The sequence below is a fragment of the Gopherus flavomarginatus genome, chromosome 5 (genome assembly GCF_025201925.1).
Source record: "Gopherus flavomarginatus isolate rGopFla2 chromosome 5, rGopFla2.mat.asm, whole genome shotgun sequence".
In the NCBI taxonomy this organism is placed as follows: domain Eukaryota; kingdom Metazoa; phylum Chordata; order Testudines; family Testudinidae; genus Gopherus; species Gopherus flavomarginatus.
In genome coordinates, this window is record NC_066621.1 from 133,480,386 (window position 1) to 133,502,278 (window position 21,893).

Consider the following 21,893-nt stretch of genomic DNA (forward strand, 5'->3'; position numbering starts at 1 on the left):
CCTGTCCTAAAGGAGGACTACATATTTGTCTGACCATTACTTCTGAAACATGTAATGGTAGTAACCAATTGTCTGATAGGTAAAGCGGCTCTGTGCTTATCACTGTTCCTCTTCTCCCCTTTTTTTCTTAGGAGGGAGGTGTGTAAAAAGTGCAGGGTTGAGGAACTTCTTGCTAGCCTTTATCTTCCACTTAATTCATCTGCAAATTTGCACCTGCTAGAACCTTAATTTTTCAAACATTAGTCTTATGAGCAACTAGTTTTATGAACTATTTTCCCCAACAGGAAAAAAAATCATATAATAAAATTGATAACCTAATGCTTTCAGTGTAATGGAAACCGCTTTGCAGTGTTTGAGGATAAGAAGAAAGCAATATAGTGCCCTATACTGCAAATCTGGTACTGTAATCTACTGTAACTGTGAGATACTCAATTTTATGAACTTCGCGCCCCAGCTAGTTCATAAAATAGGGGTGCTACCATATTAGTGACAATGCCTATCAACTACTGACTCTCTTATTTAAAAAGCACACAAATCCCTGTGAATATAATGCGTCCTCCCTCCCCTAACTCAGATCAGAATTGTGCAAGTACCTTACCTACCTGGAACCATACAGTACAACCAACTCACGATGATAGCATGTGCTATTTTAAAAAGCCAAACTCTGCCTCTATTATGAGTCTCTCCCTTCTTGTTCCTGAACGGCCTCCGCTATCGCTGTCTCCTCCTCTGACTCTGTAGATCTTTGTCCCTCTTTTAGGGGACGGTTATAGGTTCCTGTCCTTTTCCCTTCTGTTCGACTCGGTCTCTGCCTCCTCCGGTATCGGTCTCTCTCCCGGCTTTTCCCCAGACAGCGGGAGCCTCCCTTCCCCCGAGGCGGCCTGGCACCAGCCTCGCCCCCTGCCCGCCGCTGTGGCTGCCCGCCCAGGTGCCTGGGCCGGTGCAGAGAAGGACCCTGCCGCTTGGCTTGGTCGCTTAGCAACGGCACGGCTTCTCCGGCGGGCGCCATGGCGGAGGAGGAGGCGGTGGCCGCGGCCGAAGTGGCCGTTCGCAGCCAGAGGGTCTTTCTAAACCATTTGGACTCCTACAGCGGCAGCAGCATCGGGAAGGTGACCGCGGGGTGGGGGTCCCTGGGAGGGGACCGGGCCGCAGGATCTCTCCGAGCTGGGATACAGCCCCATCGCTGGCCGGCCCCACGGGGTGAACAGCCTGCTGGGGTGTGGCGGATGCCAGAGCCGGGACTAGAGAGCGGCCCCGCGCCCCAGCCCAAGGTGCTAGCCATCACCAAGAGCACTGTCCCTGGCAATACTCCTCCTGCAGCCACATGCTGGTGCCAGGGCACCTTTGCCAGCCCACATGCTTCCCTGGGCACCCCCAACAGAAAGACACACACTGAGCTATGATGCAGGCAACATGACCAGAACCATAGGATCTCTTTAATACCCCCATCGTCAGTAAGGGCTTGCTGGTCTACAAGGCTATAATAAGCACTATGGGGTGCTCCCCACCTGTCCTCCCAAATGGGAACCATATGCGGAGGTGCAAGGTTAATAGATTTACTTAGTCTTAAAATCTCTCCTGTGCCCAGTGGCACATAGAGCAACCTATTTTTCCCAGCAAGATGTTTGACTCCATCGTAAGGTGTATTCATGATGGCAGCTTCCTTTTCAATGGTACTAGGATAAGTCATTCTTTGCCCTCCACACCTTCCTAACTTTTTATTGTGCATATATATTTTGCAACATTTCTATATCCCCAAAACCACCTGTAAAAGCAGCAAAGAATCCTGTGGCACCTTATAGACTAACAGACGTTTTGGAGCATGAGCTTTCGTGGGTGAATACCCACTTCCTCAGATGCAAACCACCTGGTAACTCTAGGAAGAGAAGGCATGTGGTTGACCGGTCACTTTGTAATGCTGAGGTTCTATGTAGCGTTTCTCAAATGCATGCGGCCATCAGGGGCTTTTCTTGCGACCACAGCCTCCTGGGCAGTGGTTGGGGGGGATAAAGCAGTGGTTCCTCCCCCAGGGTCACCAGCAGGGATTGGACCTTGCTACCGCACTCCCGAGACACAAATGGTGGAGGAGCAAGCAGCTAGTGAGTTCCCCACCTTCCTGGGGACAGTAGGGTTTGGCTCTAGCCCTGGGGAGGCAGGCAGCAGGCTCTGGCCATGGAGCTCCAAACCCCAGCTGTGGGGTCTTCCCCCACATTACCCCTGGTCTCTGCTGCCTCCGCCTGGCCCACCATTCATCTCGCCATCTCCCAGTTTCCCCCATCGACCTCCCCATCCAAGACTTAATTTGTCCCTGGGCTTGCCAGGGCTGAGTAAGTCTGCTGCTGTGAAAAGTTATATTTATGTTTGTTAATATCACTTTTACAGCAGCAGACTTACTAAGCAGATCTTAAAGCAGATCTTTTTAAAAAAGCAAAAGAAACAAAAAAAGACAAGAACCTTTAGAGCACCTTATTTGTGTTTCTATTCTGGTCCAGTAAAGAACAGACACAACTGTACATTATTTTTATTATTGAGTCTGCAAAAAGATTCAATAAATTATAATGATTTGGACGTGTATTTATATGCATATTTATTTATTTTTCCTAAAGTTAATTAAGAATTTTAAGAAAAATTATCAGTGTGGCCACCAGCAAGAGTTGGTGGCTGCACTCTGAGTCCTCCAAAATTTTTGTTGTGAGAACCCCTGTATCTAATGTACCTGAAATAAACACAAATTGTGCATTGATATTGAAGAGGAAAATTGTTTACAAGGTGTACAGATATTAAACTGAGTCTCCTTTTATTTATAGATCATTTTTTCTGTATTTTGTGTTGTAGTATTTATCTAACTGTGTTGTTGGAGCATCACTTGAAGAGGTGGGAGAGGAAGAGGAAGAAGAAGAAGTTGAAATTATGTCAGCTATAGATGTTACTCTCAGTAAACCAAAGGAGGGAGCCTACCAAATAGTGGGGACTCTTTCTAAGGCACAGAGTATGAAACCAGATTTTGCTCAGGAAACTTACACAGTGAGTAACAGTCTTGTTAAATTGTCAGTAAATAAATATTTGTCTTTTTAGTTCACCTTTAAGACAAACTTTGGATTATTCTAAACATAAAATAATAAATATACAAATAATATATATTGTAGACATGTAGGTATGATTTATATGTTTCTAAAATTATTTTCTACATGTCCTTTCAGAAGTACTACATTTGTATTTTATTCTCCTTCGTCCCTGTACAGGCTCTTTCTAGGTGATCTCATCAACTCACAGAGGGCCTGATCCACAGAACATTGAAATTAATGGAAAGACTCACATTGATTTAAGTGTGCTTTGGATCAGGTCCACAATGGATAGACTGACATCTGTATGCTGAGGACTCAACTCTCTACTTTTCTATTCCTAGCTTGTCTTTCTGCGTCCAATCAGATATCTCAGCCTCTCCGTCTGACACCTTATTCTGTATGTCTCACCATCACCTAAACCTTAGCACGGCCAAAACTAAACTCCTTGTCTTCCCTCCCTATTCCTTTATCCATTTCTTTATACTTCCTGGAAATGATGTGTTTGTTTATGATGGGAGCAATGTGAGGTGTATGATTGCCTTAAGTATTCACTGAAGCCAAGATTTCAGCAGTGACTTGTTATTCTGGATGCCTCAATAGTTGAGTGCCCAACTTGAGACATCTAAATGACCAGATCTGGAGAACATAGATGTTTGTCACTTTTGGAAAATAAGGCCCCTTTAAGGTGTTTTTTCATATGTGGATGTCAAACTATTTTTAAAAGTTAGTAAACATTATTAGCCCCACTTTACATTTGGCCTAATTAAATAGAGACATTTGAAACCGTGCTATAAAATTTATTGTGGCATAGTGGACGATAAGAGTCTGTGACAGGGTGCTGGGCATGAAGTGCTTAATCAGCCCCCTGCCATGCCAGCCCCAATCAAGGGGAATGGATTGGGGCTGAGGGAATCGCTCTGCCTGCTTGGCAACTAGAACAGCTGCTAACCTAATTAGCCAGGGGCTATAAAGGCTGTGTGAGGGGGAGGCCAGAGGGACTGGTGGCTGTGGTTTGTTGCTGGCTGTGAAACCCTGTACATAGCTAGTACGTTGGTGGTGGGAAATAACTATAAATAAAATGCATGGATGATTGCATTGACCTGCAGCATCCCTGATTGCTTTTGGTGAGGGCAGCAGAGGCAGAAGCAAAAGGGGCCCAGCTGTGCCTCACTATAGGGTCTGTCTCCTCAGTAATCTGATTTCTGCTCTTAGTTCTACCATGCATTTCCTATGGAATCTTTGGAAAGTTACTAAAGCTCTTGTTCCTAGATTTGGTCTTGATCCAGCAAACTGCTCCTTAACAAACACACACAGTATCTTGCAGGACTGGGGCCTGAATGTGCTTTAGCTAGACAGATAGCGGGTCTTGAACGTTACATGTTTTACAGAAATGCTGTGTTACCTTTTTTTTTTACAAAATAGGTGCAATTTTTCCAACTTTAATATAAAAAGATTATCTTTTTCATTTTTATTTTTCTGGAATTACAAAGAAGATAAAAATCAGCCTTTTAGTGGTTGCAACTTTAGTTAGAGAGGAACTATCACTTTATAAGACAACACCCAACTGCAGAACTAAGCCTGGAACATTAGTCCTCTAGTTATAGAATCAAAGATCTTTACAACCTGAAGAAGAACACAATGATTTCTGTTGGCTGTCAACTAGCCAACTGTTAATAGAAAATAACACATAGGTCTTGATCCTGCTTCCAATGAAGTCAAAAATGCTGGGAGAGAGGGCGAGGAGTGGGGAGGGGCTGTGCTTGGGGGAGGGGGTGGGAAGAGGAGAGGCAGAGGTGTAGCGGGAGCAGGAAGAGGTGGGCTGGGATCTGGGGGAAAAGGGTGGAGTGGGGGCTGGGGCTGAGCAGGGAGCTTGGGGGTCTGTGAAAAAAATTAGCAACCTGAGGACCCTCATTTTGATTTAAAGTTTGAGAACCACAGCTTTACAGCAATCTGCACCCTAGATTTGCAGTAGGGAAGTGAAAGTTAAAAGAATTTTGGGCAGGGGAACTCATTCTTTCTATAAAAGATTATGGGATTGTTGGGTTTTTTCTCTCCAGATCTCTACTCGAGAAGAACTTCTAGGTCACCTACTTGAGTGTGATGTCATTATTTATAACATCACTGAAGATGCAAATCAAATTGAAGAAGCTACTTGGGCCACTTCTGGTTAGTATAATCAGTAACTGAACAGAAAACTGCCTGCTATGCAGCAATCAGAATTTGCAACAGATAATTAGTCAAATAAATTGAAATTTGTTATTTGCTATGATATGAAACCAGGTTTGTAAATGAAAGAGCAGTATGGGGAAAGGGTCAACTTTAATTACTGCAACATGCATTGGGTAGGGCACATTTGTACTTCAAAGGAGTCAGTAAACTTTTGATCAAGTAACAAGATAATGGCAGCCAAAAATAAATACAAATGTATTTTAAAGGGAAAGATTAAATCAGTGTACATTTTATTCTCAACGAACAGGGTAGCATATTTGTGACGCTAAATGTAAAACTCCATCAAATCAGAATTCTCCATTCACTCTACTGGTCATATTTTGCTTTGCTCTCTTTTGACAAGATATCTCAAACCTCGTTATCAGAAAGATAGCTTCCTTTCCATTTCAGGCTTGTTTGTTTCCTAGCAGCAAAGAAAGCATCTTCCACCAAGATCTCTACAGGATCTGGATCACATATTAATTTGGATATGAAATTAAAATGTGAAATTGTTAAATTCTGTTTACAGCACAATGCATCCTTTATAAATACTGCTCATGTATAACTTTGTTTTGGACTCTGTGGGGACACTGCAATGCAGCAAGTAGAGGGTATGAAAAGAGGTGGGAGGGTAAGGCACAGGAAGAAATCTGCAGCTATTTAGATCCTCCCATCCTCCTCTCATCTGGGCTGATTAAGGGGCCATGGTGCCTTCTCTACCTCTTGAGCTGGAATAGCCTCCATGGAATAGCTCCGTAGCCACTCCATGACCTGAAAGGGGACATTTATTTCCTCGAAACAACTGACTACTGCCCAGCTAATCTATTTGGGTTGGTAGCTGGGTGGAAGATTTGCTCCTTTGCAATTCATATCAAAATCAAGATTCAGTATTTTGCAAAAACAACGAGGAAAAGCTTATGCCTAAATAAATCTGTTAGTCTTTAAGGTGCCACCGGACTCCTCGTTGTTTTTGTGGATACAGACTAACATGGCAACCCCCTGATACTTGACACCATGCAAGGCACTGAGTGTTTTGCAAAACATTTCAACTATATTTTAACTTGAAACTTCAGTAGAACCATTATGACCCATCACTTTTTATTATACACCTGACAACAAAACCCATGTTAGCTGCTTTACAAAAGATTCCTGCAGTGAAAATAAGAAGGTATTCATACAGCATTTAACACAAATTATACTTACATGTTTACAGTATATATATACATATGTATACATATATATATGTATGTATGTCATATCATAGTTATTTGAGTGGAAAACAAATAAACCTTAACCCTAATTATATTATTTAGCTCTGGATTAAAATAAGGGGGCTGCATTATTGGAATAATTCTATAATGTTTCTATTCTAACCATGAAAACAATACATATTTTAGTTTGCTATCAAGATCACAATGATTTATCTTTATTGACAAGTGATTTTTTTTTCACAGCAGATAGCTTAAGGGAAGAGATGATAATTCCTGGCAGTTTAATCCTACGATATTAGCTTAATTTGCTAAGCAATAAGAATATATGTTTAATATGAAACTTAATGAAAGTTATTTGTGGAAAAACGTTATGTTACATTGAACATTGTAGTAACTGTTTTTATGGAACATTTTAACTTGAAAACAATACAATAGAAGTAAAGCTGCTTACAGTAAAATAAGCACTTTGCTTTGATTTTACAGCACTACATGGAGAGGTACTTCATTTTGAGAAACCAAAGTTATTTATCCTAGTTTCAACAATAATGACATGGGCGCGAAGCAAACCTCTTGACCCAGTAAGTAATATTCATTTTTGCTGAATATTCTCTTCTCTGGTAAATATTTTTAGCATGTACCCTAGTTGTAATGAACATCAACATCAAACAAACTGATTTTCACTGTTGATTTTTGCACCTGTGTTATTGACTACAAAACTTTGAGTTTATAGTAAATTAATTAAATAGGACTATTCATGTGTGTGTGGAGTTACATGTGAAATTTACAGGATTGGAACCATAGATAACCAGGTATGGCATTTCGTAACATCTTTTTGAAATTCAAAAATTTAAAGTCTTTCTGAAACTGTATATGTTAATGATGTGAGGAGCAAACTTCAAGATTTTGTTATGCTTGTTTTCCTTTTAAATAGTTTTGATACATCTACATTTTTGAAAGCGTTGACCATTTGATATTTTTTTCTCTGCAAAGACTTTGAGAGTTTCTTTTTTATACATGTTTAAAAATGGAGCCTTTTTATATACAATGTAAAATGAATTTAAAATGACTGTGTACTTTTAAAAAATATCTTGGTTTAAGCCATGTAGAACTTTTTAAATGTTTTTTTCAGGAAAGTAAGACATTTTTCTTAGAGTTTTTTTCCTCTATAGGATGATTCAGAAATTCCTTTTACTGAAGAAGATTATCGCAGAAGAAAACCTCACCCTAACTTTATGAACCACATAAATGCTGAAAAAGTGATTATCAAACTTGGAAAAACAGTAAGTACAGTATCTCAAAATAACCTATTTGAATGCAGTTCTTTTTTACTTAAACTGAAGAATTATATTATCTTAATAATATAAGTTGTCTACAATTTTTAACAGATTTCTGCACGTATATTAATCCTTGATAAATGTGAATAGCTGCCAGTGGTAATAATATGAAATGTGTAAAAATACTGAGAAGAGAATTAACCCTTTAGAGATTTAAATGTGTGTTTATTTTGTATTAACCTATTTCCACTACAAATTCATGCTTTTTTAATCAATGAATAAATCCTACTTATTTCATAAAATATGTGTTCATGTATTTGTTATATTAGAAACAGAATTGGAGCTTGGGGCTTTTATGGAAAAAAAACAAGGATGCTGAATGATGAAGAAAAGGGTAGGGGGAAAAAGGGAATTCAGTATGTGTAATTTGAAAAGAAGAACAGCAGCAAATAAATTCTGGTTAGTTACTAAGTTATTGTTACATCTAATTTAAATACTTCAAAGGTTCTCAGATAGATACTGTGGCGATGGGGCACATAAATTCTGAGCAGTGAGTACCTAGATAGACCCTGATCTTGCAATAGACTGTGTTGCAATAGACTGTGTTGCCAGACTGCTGTGTCTGCATGGAGCCCCACTGGCCATCGCAGAATCAGGGCCACAGACTCATCCCAAACACCTAGTGTTCATATCATCACTCTGATCGCTTTGCATGTATGCTATATCTATTTCCCCTCACCCTTCATCAGTCTTTGTCTTTTTTAGATTGCTAAACTTCTTGGGGAAGACACTGTCTCTCTCTTCATGTTTGGTAACTATTGCCATATAAATAATAATAGCAGCAGTGCAATTCCTGCTCTCCTACCTCATACTGAATTCCTTAGAGCATTGTAGAGGTTAGAGCAGAAAACTGGAAACCAGGAAATGTAAGTGTGTACTCTAGGGAAAACTACTCACTCTGTGTAGATCTGGCCTTGCAAGGTGCTCGGAGCCTCCAAGGAGCATTTAGGTTAGGGCACCATGAGACATGAAAGCACTCATCTCTTTGTAGGGGAACTCAGTATCTTATATAGTTAGGCTGTACGTGAGCTTGGACATCAGTCTAGTTTCTGGGGTGGTGGGATGAGGACCTCACCAAAAATGAATATTTTTATTCTGAATTAAATGTATCACCCCTTGTTCTGTATAGCATACAGATAATGGCAATGGAAATCATACTTGGTTCTCATATGGTTAATGACAATACAGAACATTAGCCATGGCATGACAAGACAATCACCAATGTTGTATAAAGTGACCTAGCAAGCCAAAAAAATTGCCTTTACTTCTCTGATATGTATGTTGTGAAATTTCCCTCACAGCACAGTATTACCCATTATGAGGGACGAGGTTACACCTGACCTCCAAAGTGTCTGACGTTGGCCCTTAAGAGAAAAAAAAATTCTGGAATAGATGGACCACTGGTCTGAATCTGTGTGGCCATTCATATGTGCTAAATCTCTGCCTAACCAGACTATTAAAGGTGTTAGTATATAATTGCCTTTTAAATAGGGGCATGCATCATAGAAGAAGGTTGGAAAAGCTTTCTTGTGGCATTATTATTTTGCAGCAATAGGAAAACTTTCTTGTTAATTAGTCTGAAAAATAGCCACATGAAATCTGTTTGTCTTTGTTGTGACAACATTCATCTTAGGATATTCAATACAAAGAACAAGACAAATACTAACACAGAAATGGTTTACAATAGCTAGAATGTGACATCTAGTGGTTTTAATGAATATTGCAAAAGAAGTTAAAGGGCACTATTTGTCAGTCAGTGACTAGACCTGTTAGACCTGTAATAGAGGTCTTCCTACGGGATGGGGAGCAGGCAGATACTGGACACAGTGTTGGTCTATCATACTTTAAATGCTTTTTGTTGATTATAAAACAAATCTTACTTACTTTATATTTGTATTTTGTAAGTTTGCATTTGTACCCGTTGTATTGCTAGTACAGTTTTATTGTTAATCTTAGACACACCAAATAGATTGACATTAGAGACTTTAAGGCTTGGGCTTGTTTTAATTGGAGTTTTACACTTTTAATTTTTTGTTTCACTAATGCGCTAAATGTGTGTGTTACACGTGTCTGTATAGCCCCCAAAATTTTACCCAAAGCTGACATTTTTTCTTCTAACATTTTAATATTAAATGAGTTTAAAACTTCAGCTTCTGCACCAATACTACCTACGATATATTTTCCTATACTTTCTAAATTTTGTGTAGTTCCGTTTCCCCATTGTTGTTTCCATGCTTGTAATAGAGGCAAGGCTTATGGTATACACTCCGGATGTTGTGATGTTATGTTTACTCGCACATCTTTTAACTAAATTGTTTGTTTGATTTTACAATAGTAGGGGCTTTGATTACTTTTTTTTTTTACTATGAGTACTCGTCTGCCATGATTTTTGGTGCAATCTTGTTTACTGGTATTTGATTAATAAACAAACAAAACTTATTTCCCAAAATATATTTTCCCATTTTTTTAAAGCAACTTAATCTTATTATGGAAGGATTTCCCATTACACCATATTTTCATAATTTAAGAGCCATTCACTTATTTTATTTTACATGAGTATTAGCCAATTTTTGTTTATTAGTCACATTTAGGGAGACTACATCAAATTTTAAACTTTAAAAGGTACAGTTCAGAGTACTTATATTTAGATTCTTCTTATTATAACTAAATTTAAACATTAGGCAACCTTCCCCTCTTAGTATGTACAAATACCTGTACTGCTTTTTTAAATGTTTTGGCTTTAGATATTTATATGTCACATTTTTGCCATCTTTCCACCATATTTTAAATTTTACCTTAAAAGGTTTCTTTTTGTTTTTTTTGCACATCTGGTTTTGTTTGGTTCTGTTTTTTTATTCTGTTCCAGGAATAGTTGAATGTATTATCTCCTTTGATTCATACCTTCATTTTAGAGATGCTTCCATATGTATATTTATGTACCCTGAAATTTGTTCAAATACACCGCTACCTCGCTATAACACCACTCAATATAACACGAATTTGGATATAACGCAGTAAAGCAGTGCGCTGGGGGTGGGAGGGGACTGCGCACTGTGGTGGGTCAAAGCAAGTTCAATATAACACAGTTTCACCTATAACATGGTAAGATGTTTTGGCTCCCAAGGACAGTGTTATATTGAGGTAGAAGTGTATTCAAAAAACATAAAGGCCAGAAACCATATTTTTACCCTTTTTGAATTATTAGGATTCTTAATATTGAAGCCATGGCTATTATTCCATAGGAATAATGTCCGATGCTTTTGGCCTTATTATTTTAAATACTTACACTAACCTTTATTTTTTTTCCCTAAAATATAACATACACAATTTTTGCAAAGCAAAGCAAGCATAAGCAATTAGCCAATTACAAAAAATTGTAGCATCTTATTTACATTTTAAATTCAAGGTCCATACAGGATCATTTTTGGTGCACTTGGGCATTCCTTTTTCTTTGATTTTTCATAATTTACTGTTCTGAGCCACACAAGAATTTGCATACATACATCATGGCACTTTGTCCCCCACGATTTTAACACATGCTTCTATTTTACCACATTCTGCTTTATTTTTAATTTATACATTGGGAAGCGTCTTTACCCACACATCCTGTTGGTCCAGTATAATTTTCTCCACTGTCTCTGCAGCATATATTCTTGGAATGCACCCTACAGTAAGGACGCTTTCCATCCAACCAGGCACACGCCACAGAACTTCATTAGTTAAATACAAAACTAACCGATTCCTCTTCAGAAGAGGAGTCCCTAGTATTACTGGCTCAGCTGCCTGATCTGAAGCATTTGTTTTTTTACAACAAAAATCCCCCACACTCTCTCTGGGTATAGCTATTTCTACTGAATGATACATTTTTCCTGTTACTCCTTCCCCAATAAAGGAGGCTGCTGTAATAATCTGACACATTGAGTCAAATTACAACTTTTATTTACAATATTTACATTAGTCCCACTATCCAATAAGGCATTTTGAGGTTCATTATCTCCCACAGTGACAGTTGTCTGAGGCATCCCATCTGAATTCCATTTTAATCTAATTATTATCTCTCACTCCTGAAGGCTCATTTTCAGTGAGAAGAACTTGTCATCGGGGCTTTCCTATAGAACAAGTTTCTCTGAACCTTCAGCTTGCATGCCTGCAACCTTTTTCTGCTCCTTAAACATTTCTTCTTTCATCCTTTGCATTTCTTTGATCAATTTATTAATATGTTTCCCATTCCAAATATTCATATCCCTTCAATTTTAAATATCTTCAAGTGATATTCCGAATTACATCTACTTTCTTTTAGGGTTTATTTTGATTATTCCACCCTCTACCTTCTTGGAGTGGGGTGTTTTGTCTTCTACCACAGCCACTTCCTTTTTTTTTACGGTATCCTGATTTATAAGCACTTTCATCTGAATATGTTCTTGCTTCAACAAAAGGTATGTTGAGTTTCAGTCCTTTTACCTGGCTTCACCCTTTCATCATCCATTGGCATACTATTCAGTGTTCCAGTGCATCCATAACAGTTAACCTCTCATCCTGGGCTGCTTTAAAAATCCTTTAAACACATCATTTCAAAATTCCCTCTGATTCAAATCAACTTCTATCACAGAATCAGCTGTGACATGTCTGGCAACCTTCGCCCTGGGATTAGTCACCGGTTATATTTCTTCAACCAGTAATCCCAATGTTATTCTCCTTAACAGGTAATCCCTGGGTGAATTTCCAGGCTTCATGTAATCTGCATTGGATAACACCTTGATGGGTCTTTGACCTATCTCTTTCCCTAACAGCATAATAAATCGTGGTATCAGTTGGTGTGCTTCTGGCTGCCTGTCCAGAGCATTTTTCCCTCACTCAATCTACTGCCTGTCTAATCTCTCCAGTGGTAGCTGCCCTGATTAACCTATAAGATTTAATCATTTTTCAATTCTGTTCCTCCTAACTTTGCCCACTATAGTAGCCAATTTTTTTATATTTACTGGGCCTAATGACCCTTACCATGAACTGTAAATCTGACGAACTTGCAGCAATTATTTGCATCTGCTCTGACTAATCTCCCCCGCTGCATTCTTAACGGTTGATCTCCATTTTATCACTGCTATAGACTTTTCTGGTTTAGGCTCTCCCGGCCAGTTTCTTATTTCTTTCCTCAACTTAGTATAAGGCCCCTCTCGAGGTTGGTCAAATTCCCTTCTCTCTTGACCCCCTCGTACGTCCTCTCCATACCAAATATCATTGGAATCCAAATCTCACTTTTTGACACACAGCTGTGACTTGCCGCTCCTGTATTTTCACATGCTTTTTCAATGCTGCTCTATAGTTTTCTTGCACCAGCTGTGAGAAACGCTTGCAATCTCCTCTTTTTTCCTTAGTCGAATTTTGAATTAGCTCTTTCATTTCTATTACTTGATGCTCTAATTTATTTTTGTCTCCTTTAATCTTTTCCCAATCCATCATTCTTTTCTCCAATTTCCTATTTTGTTTCTCCATTTGTTCTGAGTTTGCATTATCTGTGCCTGCCTTACTTCCCGCTTCAAATGTTCCTGGCAAGTTTTAAAATTCTCTTGTAATGTTTGTAACTCTGCACGGACTTCCACCTTACATGCAATTGCCTTTTTTACAGCTTGCCACAACAGCCATACTATTTTTCTGGCATTAGGCTTGTACAGCTGTACATATTTCTCAAACATGTTTTCTATGGTATCAAATATTACATCCGGTTCCATTGCACCTTCCATCCAAGGGCACGTCCCAAATGCAATAATCTCCTTCTCTAACAGAGAAGGGGCTTTAACTTTAGTCCACAGCAATGCCTCTTCTGTCCCTTTACTTCTCTTCCAAAAGAGTGTTTTAAACATTATTACAATAACATCACACACTATCTTCTCACGGTATTTTTCCCCCTTACAAATTTCACAAAAAAGGAGTCACTCTTATTAGTCTTAAATAAGGACCCCGCCAACAACCTGCCTCAAAATTCGGCACTCCTTAATATCTCCCCCCCCCTCCCCATTCTGCATTACATGTTAGATCTGCAATAGAGGTCTCCCTATGGGATGGGGAGCAGGCAAATACTGGACACAGTGTTGGTATATAATATTCTAAATGCTTTTTATTTATTACAAAACAAACCTTACTCACTCCACATTCACCCCCCAAACATACTATACCAGAGTCCAAAGGTCAGAATGATCACGATGATCAGTTGAGATTTCTTCCGATCATAAGACGTGAGGAGCCAGCAAAAACCACATCTATATCCACACGAGGCTCTGGATCAATAAACAACTCTGATTTGCAGAAATCATAGGCAACCATTTATAGTCCATTTCATCACGTCATTGGTTCTTTGCCTGTGTTTAGTAGGCGTTCTACCCACACAATTCCAAAGAGACAATCCTGGGTGGGCTGCCATGATCCAAGGAACGCCATTTCCTCCAATTTGTATATTTTATACAATTTTATATCAGTCCAGCTGGTGTTGTTTCCTTTTATGCTGATTATCCATCTTTTTCTCAGAACATAACAAGATTGTTTTTTCACAAATAGTTCTATTAGTTTTTGACCTTAAGTTCTTGCTTCGGTTGCCAACTGCAACACACACATTCATGTCAAGAATGTGTTATTCATACCAGCCTCAGTGACCTAGAACATATTACATAATATATGAATCACAATGTATACAAAGCTCTGAGCCTGTATTGGTAGGTCCCATGCTTTCAGGAAGATTCAGTGGCCTCAGAAGCTTGCTAAGGCCCTCAGTGTGGCCTCGTTTTCTGAGTATAGTGACAAGGGTCACAGCCTACTGAACTACTTTCATCACAGGGCAGTATGGAAGATGGGAAGGAGGGATACCCCACAGTCTCTGTTGCTCCTTTGAGCTAGTAGATGCAGTTTGGCCTCCTGCCTGGACAGAGGCCTGCTTCCCCTCTCATGGGGGTCTCTGTAGAGCATGGGGGGGATCCAGCCCCCCCCCCCACTTCAGGTTCCAGCCCAGGAACCCTAATGGTAGCAGCTGTTGGCAGATTCCCCATCACCACTGGAGCTGCTTCGATTCCTTGGGCCACTTCATCCTTACCTCAGGCTTCAGCAATGCTTCCTCTCCTCTAGCTTCTTTCACCAGAGCTCCCCGTGGGAACTGGAAGGACAGCTTTTAAGCAATATGAATGGGATCTTGATTGGTTCCAGTTGTCTAATGGCCTTAACAGTTTAATTGGCACCTGGTGTCCCAATTGGCCTGGAGCAGCCCCTTTTGACTATCCAGGGAACAGGAACCTGCTCATCCTGAGGCTCATACACCTGCCTTCCCCCACTCTCTTATCTCCTTCTGGTTTGAGTCCGTCACTACATATATATATCCCAACAGACCTACATTGCAAGATTACAGCTTGATGTAGAATGTTAATACAAATTTTATAGTCGCAATCGTGGGTAATACATTCTCGTGCACATGACTTATGGCACCAAAAAGATACTTTTAGGAGTCCTGAATCCTTTCAAAGGCCCATTAGCTCATATTCCAATAGTCTACGGTAAATATTCCATCTTTAATCTCCCCTGCTTCTAATCTTTTTATTCCAGTGATTACACTGGTCTACAATTTTTGAGAAGTCGTCTGCTTCAGAGATAAAATGTGCTATTTATTATGTATTTTGATATGCTGAATTCAAATATGACAATTAAAACAACTGGCTACTGTTTCTAAGATATTTACGTTTTTACATTTTATGTCTATGTATATTGTGTAGATGATAGAGTTTTAATCATAAATTGTAAACCTAGGTCTTTTCATGTGTTTATGGTTGCTTTACATGATAATATTTCACCTGTCCTGTTTATGTAACACTTTAAAAATCAGCAAAAGGGTTATATAAATAAAATGTATTATGAAACAAAAGGCAAAAAACTATTATGTACATAGTTTAGTCCTATTCAGTGTCTACTCGGCGCTTCTTGGCTTGTCTTTTGTATTCATTAAATGGAGCATCTCTTGTCACTGTCCAGCAATAGTCTGCAAGCATTGATGGGCTCCATTTGCCCTGATAGCCTGCCAGGAGATTCCACCGCTGTAGTCTGGAGCCCAACAGCTCTGCCTTACTCTTGGGTAGTTCCAAATCCCTGACAAGGTCATTCATTTCACCTTGTGTTATGAGGTGTGGTTCAGAGGAGGAGGATGGGAGAAAATGTGGGTCCTGTGACATTGATGGTTCAGGACCAGAAGTTTCATCCTCTTTCTCGTCTGACTCAAGTGAGAATGATTCTCGTGCATCAGGAACCCGCAGTCCTTCTCCGTGGGGTACTGGGCGTATAGCTGATGGAATGTTTGGATAATGCACAGTCCACTTTTTCTTCTTTGACACACCTTTCCCAACTGGAGGCACCATGCAGAAGTAACAATTGCTCGTATGATCTGTTGGCTCTCTCCAAATCATTGGCACTACAAAAGGCATAGATTTCCTTTTCCTGTTCAACCACTGGCCAAGATTTGTTGCACAAGTGTTGCAGCATATGTGCGGGGCCCACCTTTTGTCCTGATCTCCAATTTTGCAGCCAAAAGAAAGATGATAGGCTTTCTTAACCATAGTGGTTATACTGCGCTTTTGTGATGCAAAAGTCAGTTCACCACAAACATAGCAGAAGTTATCTGCACTGTTCACACAAGTACGAGGCATCTCTGCTCACTTTGGCTAAACAGAAATGTGTCCCTTTGCAAAATCAAACACTGAAAAATAAGAGAGCAGGACACTGTATGTTTTCTAGAGCTGATATAGGGCAATTTGTTCAGCAGAGTGATGTAAGCTTCTTTATGATTGCATCATCCATGATTTCTAGAAATAACATCATGCAATTCATATCATGTATGACGCAATACCAGCTTCAGATTGCATCATTCATTGTTTTGCCTAAAAAGCAAGTACTATCCAAACCCAGTCAAAGATGTATTTTAGTCATTTCTGGTTTAAATTGAGATCCTTTCCCTTTATAACTCACTTATCCTCCGTCATTCCCAAGTCAAGGGTCGTATATACTGACCCAATAGCACATCTTGAAAACTAGAGCCAATCAACAATTTGAAGCATCATTTTCGTTCTCAGTGACCCAGAATTAGTAAAGTTGGACTACATTTATTTCAGAAGCATTTTGGCTGTAGAGCAGTGTTATTAAAAAGCTATTAGAGTCAACTGATCTGAGAAATATTTCCTGTTTGTTACTGTAAACTTTTAATTATTTAAATATGTAAACCAGGTTCCCTTTATGTAATATTTTGTCTATAAAGTTAAAGATTGACTGACAGTGGTCTTAGTTATATGTTTCTGAAATGCTGTAAAAGTGTTTTCAAGAGATACATTATCCTCATAGTGAAAAAAATAGACTGTCACTTCTGCTTCTATTTCATTAGTAATGATTGCAGGCTATTTTATAGTCACATAAGCTACGTCTACACTGGGGGGGAGTTGACCTAAGATACACAACTTCAGCTATGCGAATAGCGTAGCGGAAGCCGGCGTATCTTAGGTCAATTTACCTGGCCATGAGGATGGCGGCGAATCGACCGCTGCCGCTCCCCCTTCGACTCTGCTTCTCGCTGCGGTTGACTTCCGGAGTTGACAGCAGAGCAATCAGGGATCGATTTTATTGCGTCTACACTAGACACGATAAATCGATCCCCAATAGATTGATCACTACCCACCGATTCAGCTTGTAGTGTAGACATACCCATAGATAGGATGTCTAGGATATTCACAGCATGAAGATGACTAAGAATGATTTTGTTTCTCCTGGAAATTTTTAAAACTTATCTTAGTTTAAAGGAAACACTTGAAAGTCCTCACTATTAAGAGAACCTTCATCTTTCTCTTGCTCCTAATGTATTTATAGAACCTATTTCCTTTAATGTTCCTTGTGATTTGTAACTCATTTTGTACTTTAGCCCTTCTGATTTTGTCCCTGCAAACTTTGCACTATTCTTTTGTATTCATCCTTAGCAATTTGTCCATGTTACCACTTTTAGTAGAATTGCTTTTGATTTTTCAGGTCATAAAATATGCTGGATGGGAATATAATAATTTAGTCTCTTGAAAGAATTTCTCTGAAAAAAGTGGATATAATATGTTGATAAAATACTTAATTCCCCTCTCTCCTCATCCTCTGTATTCAAAAGAAGAGCTGCATTTAGATCATTTTCGTGCAGATTTAATTAGGAGTGGCCTGTCTGTTCTTGATGAATCTCACTTGGATTCAGGATACTTTGGGGAATGGTAGTTCCTAGCCCTGCTTGTTAGTTTCATTATTGGTTTCTGCTGGCAGTATTAGCAAAAGGCCTATTTCCCCATTAGTAGTTATATAGGAATTCATCTCACTTCCATGTTGAAGTGATGTAAGTGAACTATTCCATATATAGAATTAAAGTGCAATTTCACGGTAAGTCAACAAAATTTAATTTATAACATTGTTCATAGTGTTTTCTAAAACTTTCCTGTTTTATTCCACAGAACAAAAACAAATTTTCAACCTATGTTGTTGCTTCAGGACTTCAGTATGGAGCGGAAGAAGGAATATTTCACTGCTTTTTTAAGGTAGACATTTTCAATTCTGGTGAAGTTTTAGTTTAATATTGCACAGTTCTTAAAGGTAAATTGAAAAGGAATTTAACAACAGCAGTATTACTGTATGGTGAATATCTCTACTAACAGGGCAGAGGACCTGTTCCAATGCCTCTTTAAGTCCATTCCCATGGCCTGCACCTAAAAGTTATATCAGCATAACTGTTTCGACTAGGAATGTGAAAAAAATACACACACTAGCTAGCATAATTATTTTGGCAAAACCCCCATTAGAGAGACAACTATACCGATAGCAAAGTACAAAATAACTAATGTTGTTTGTGAAGATGGTATTACTATGCTGGAATAACTCTTCATTCTGACAGTACATGCTGTGTCTACACTGGGGTCTATACTGGCATAGCTATGCCAATATGGAATCATAGAAATTCAAGACTAGAAGGGACCTTGAGAGGTCATCTAGTCCAGCCCCTTGTGCTGAGGCAGGACCAAGTAAATCTAGACCATCCCTGACAGGTGTGTGTTTAAACTGTTCTTAAAAACCTCCATGAACTAGGATTGCACAGCCTCCCTTGAAACCTATTCCAGTATTTAACTATCCTTATAGTTAGAAAGTTTTTCTTAATAACTTGACTCAAATCTCACCTGCTGCAGATTAAGCCCATTACTTGTTGTTTGACCTTCAATGGACATGAAGAAAATCTGACTAGCATCCTCTTTATAAAACTCCTTAACATATTTGAAGACTCTTATCAGGTCCAGCCTCAGTCTTCTTTTCTCAAAACTAATATACTCAGTTTTTTTAACCTTTCCACACGTCAGTTTTTCTATACCTTTTTTCATTTTTGTCGCCCTCTTCTGAACTCTCTCTAATTTGTCCACATCTTTCTGAAAGTGTGGTGCCCAAAACCAGACCCAGCTGAGGCCTCATCGATGCCAAATACAGCAGGACAATTTCTTCTAGTATCTTACATACAATGTTCCTGTTATCTCAGAATATTAGCTTCTTTTGCAACTGAATCACATTGTTGGCTCATATTCAATTTGTGATCCTTTTGAGCAGTACTACTGTCTAGCCCAGGGGTCGGCAGCCTTTCAGAAGTGATGTGCTGAATCTTCATTTATTCACTCTAATTTAAGGTTTCACATGCTAGTAATGCATTTTAGCATTTTTAGAAGGTCTCTTTCTATAAGTCTATAATATATAGCTAAACTATTGTTGTATGTAAAGTAAATAAGGCTTTTAAAATGGGTAAGAAGTTTCATTTAAAATTAAATTAAAATGCAGAGCCCCCGGGACCAGTGGCCAGGACCCGGGCAGTGTGCATGCACTGAAAATCAGCTCGCGTGCCGACTTCAGCACTCGTGCCATAGGTTGCCTACCCCTGGTCTAGCCAGTTATTCCCCATTTTGTATTTGTACAGCTGATTTTTCCTTCCTAAGTGGAGTACTTTGCACTTGTCTTTATTGAACGTCAACTTGTTGATTTCAGACCAGTTCTCTAGTTTAAGGTCTTTCTAAATTCTAATCATGTCCTAAAAAGTGTCAGCAACCCCTTCCAGCTTGGTGTCACCTTCAACTTTTATATGCATACTCTACACTCCATTATCAAAGTCATTAATTAACATTGAATAGTATCAGATGCAGGATAGACCCCCGTAGGACCCCACTAGATACACCCTCCCAGTTTGACAGCAAACCATTGATAATTACTCTGAGTATGGTCTTTCTATCAGTTATACACTCACCTTATTGTAATTCCATCTGGACCACATCTCCGTTGTTTGCTTATGAGATTGTCATGTGGGGCTGTGTCAAAAGCCTTACTAAAATCAAGATATATCAGTTCTACAGCTTCCTCCCATCCAGTAAACCTGTAAAAAAGGAAATTAGGTTGCTGCTTGAGAACCTATTAGAGACTGCCATTAAGTAATTGTCTGACCCCGCCCTCTAATTTCCCACAACTGTGACTATTTCAATCAATAGTGAAAGAAAAAATGCTTAAAATAAACATTGATATTATTCCTTGAAATTATATATTTTAAAAAATCAAATTCTTCCCAGCCAATAAAAACAGCTATGCCAGCATAGGCTCTGTAGTGTGGACATGGCCACATTGAGTCATTTAGCAGATTTTTAGTTTAAAACATATTCAGTCATTACACAGTTTTTTAACTATATCACAGTATATTCTATGTTGGTAAGGGCATACCTATCATGGAGCCTCAATGGAGTATGCAGCCTGCCTGTTGGGGATTAGGTCAACAATGTTTTTTTCAGTATAGTGTGATTTTTTTCCCCAAAAGCTTTCTTTATTTCTGTTTTCATTTTATATCCTTTGGGATATAAAATAATAATAATAAAGCTTTTCCCAAACTGAGCAGTTTTGTCAAAAATGCCACTAACTTTGTAGGCTCTTTGTAGGCTGACAGTCAACAGCTCGCAGAATTGATTACTCAGCTGTGGCTCATACTCACATCCAAGAAACTGAACATTAAAATCCAGGATGTATCTAGTTTCACCAATCGTACATGTGTTTCTTTTTGCAACTCTAATTAAATATAACTCTCCTGCTTCATTTGTATTTATTTTCAGACAGCTTGGCTCGGTGAGACTCCTGCAATACCAGTTTTTGGTGATGGAAACAATTTTCTTCCAACCATTCATGTTGTTGATTTAGCAGCGTAAGTATGCTTTTTAGGGATGGCCATCCCTAGAAATGCTTAGTATCCATGTATGTACCAAAACCATACCTACCAGTGGAGATTTCAGATAGCTGCTACCATATTTAAAAAAAAAAATTAAATGGACTGCAGTTGACTTTGACACATCATTTGCAGGCATATGGAGATTTAAATATTTCCAACATGAAATAGGCCTTCTGGAAGTAATAACTTACAGTCAGATTGAGGACATGCTTTCAAGAAATTCCTAGAAGTGCCAAATCCAGAACATAGTACCAGTAAACCAAATGGAACCGCAACACAGTTTTTGAAAGCAGAATAGAAAGGACAAGTAGCAACTTGGTGTATATTTTCTAGAGACATTGCTCCATATTCCTGAACTGTCTTGGCCAAACTCAGATATCTAATTACATTATCTTGTGAATAAAAATCAACACAAAAATAGCATGGTTTGGAATATTCAGGATTTCCTCATACCCTTTGCCTTGGCGCTGCTTCTATATTATATTTCATGTTAAAGACAATATTTTTCCTTCCAGTAATGGACACTGATTGCATTTGCTATATTGCAGGGTGTTACAAAACATAGCTGACCATAGGCCAAGGACTCACTACATTGTGGCAGTGGATGAATCTATACATACTCTTCAGGCCATAGTTAAGGTAAAACAGCTTAAGATTTTGTTTCTTTGTCTAGTTATCTTTTTAGTCCTGTAAATCCTTAGTCTTCACTCTGTTAAAAGTCCCTGAATCTTCCGTGAATTCTTCTGTACAACAATTTTATAAAAACTAGTCTTGAAATCCTATAGTGTGTACTTCTTTTAAA

At 38.8% G+C, this 21,893-nt stretch overlaps 1 protein-coding gene across 1 annotated transcript in view; it reads left to right on the plus strand.

The window, feature by feature from the left end:
• The first annotated feature begins 1,001 nt into the window (after window positions 1-1,001).
• The window catches only part of AK7 (adenylate kinase 7), a 57,543-nt gene continuing 36,651 nt past the window's right edge, over window positions 1,002-21,893 (plus strand). The window contains exons 1-8 of the mRNA XM_050954470.1: window positions 1,002-1,109; window positions 2,836-3,024; window positions 5,123-5,231; window positions 6,968-7,062; window positions 7,654-7,764; window positions 18,312-18,395; window positions 20,979-21,067; window positions 21,640-21,730. Coding sequence (XP_050810427.1) covers window positions 1,008-1,109; window positions 2,836-3,024; window positions 5,123-5,231; window positions 6,968-7,062; window positions 7,654-7,764; window positions 18,312-18,395; window positions 20,979-21,067; window positions 21,640-21,730 — 870 coding nt within the window. The 5' untranslated portion in view covers window positions 1,002-1,007. The remainder of the gene's footprint in view (window positions 1,110-2,835; window positions 3,025-5,122; window positions 5,232-6,967; window positions 7,063-7,653; window positions 7,765-18,311; window positions 18,396-20,978; window positions 21,068-21,639; window positions 21,731-21,893) is intronic.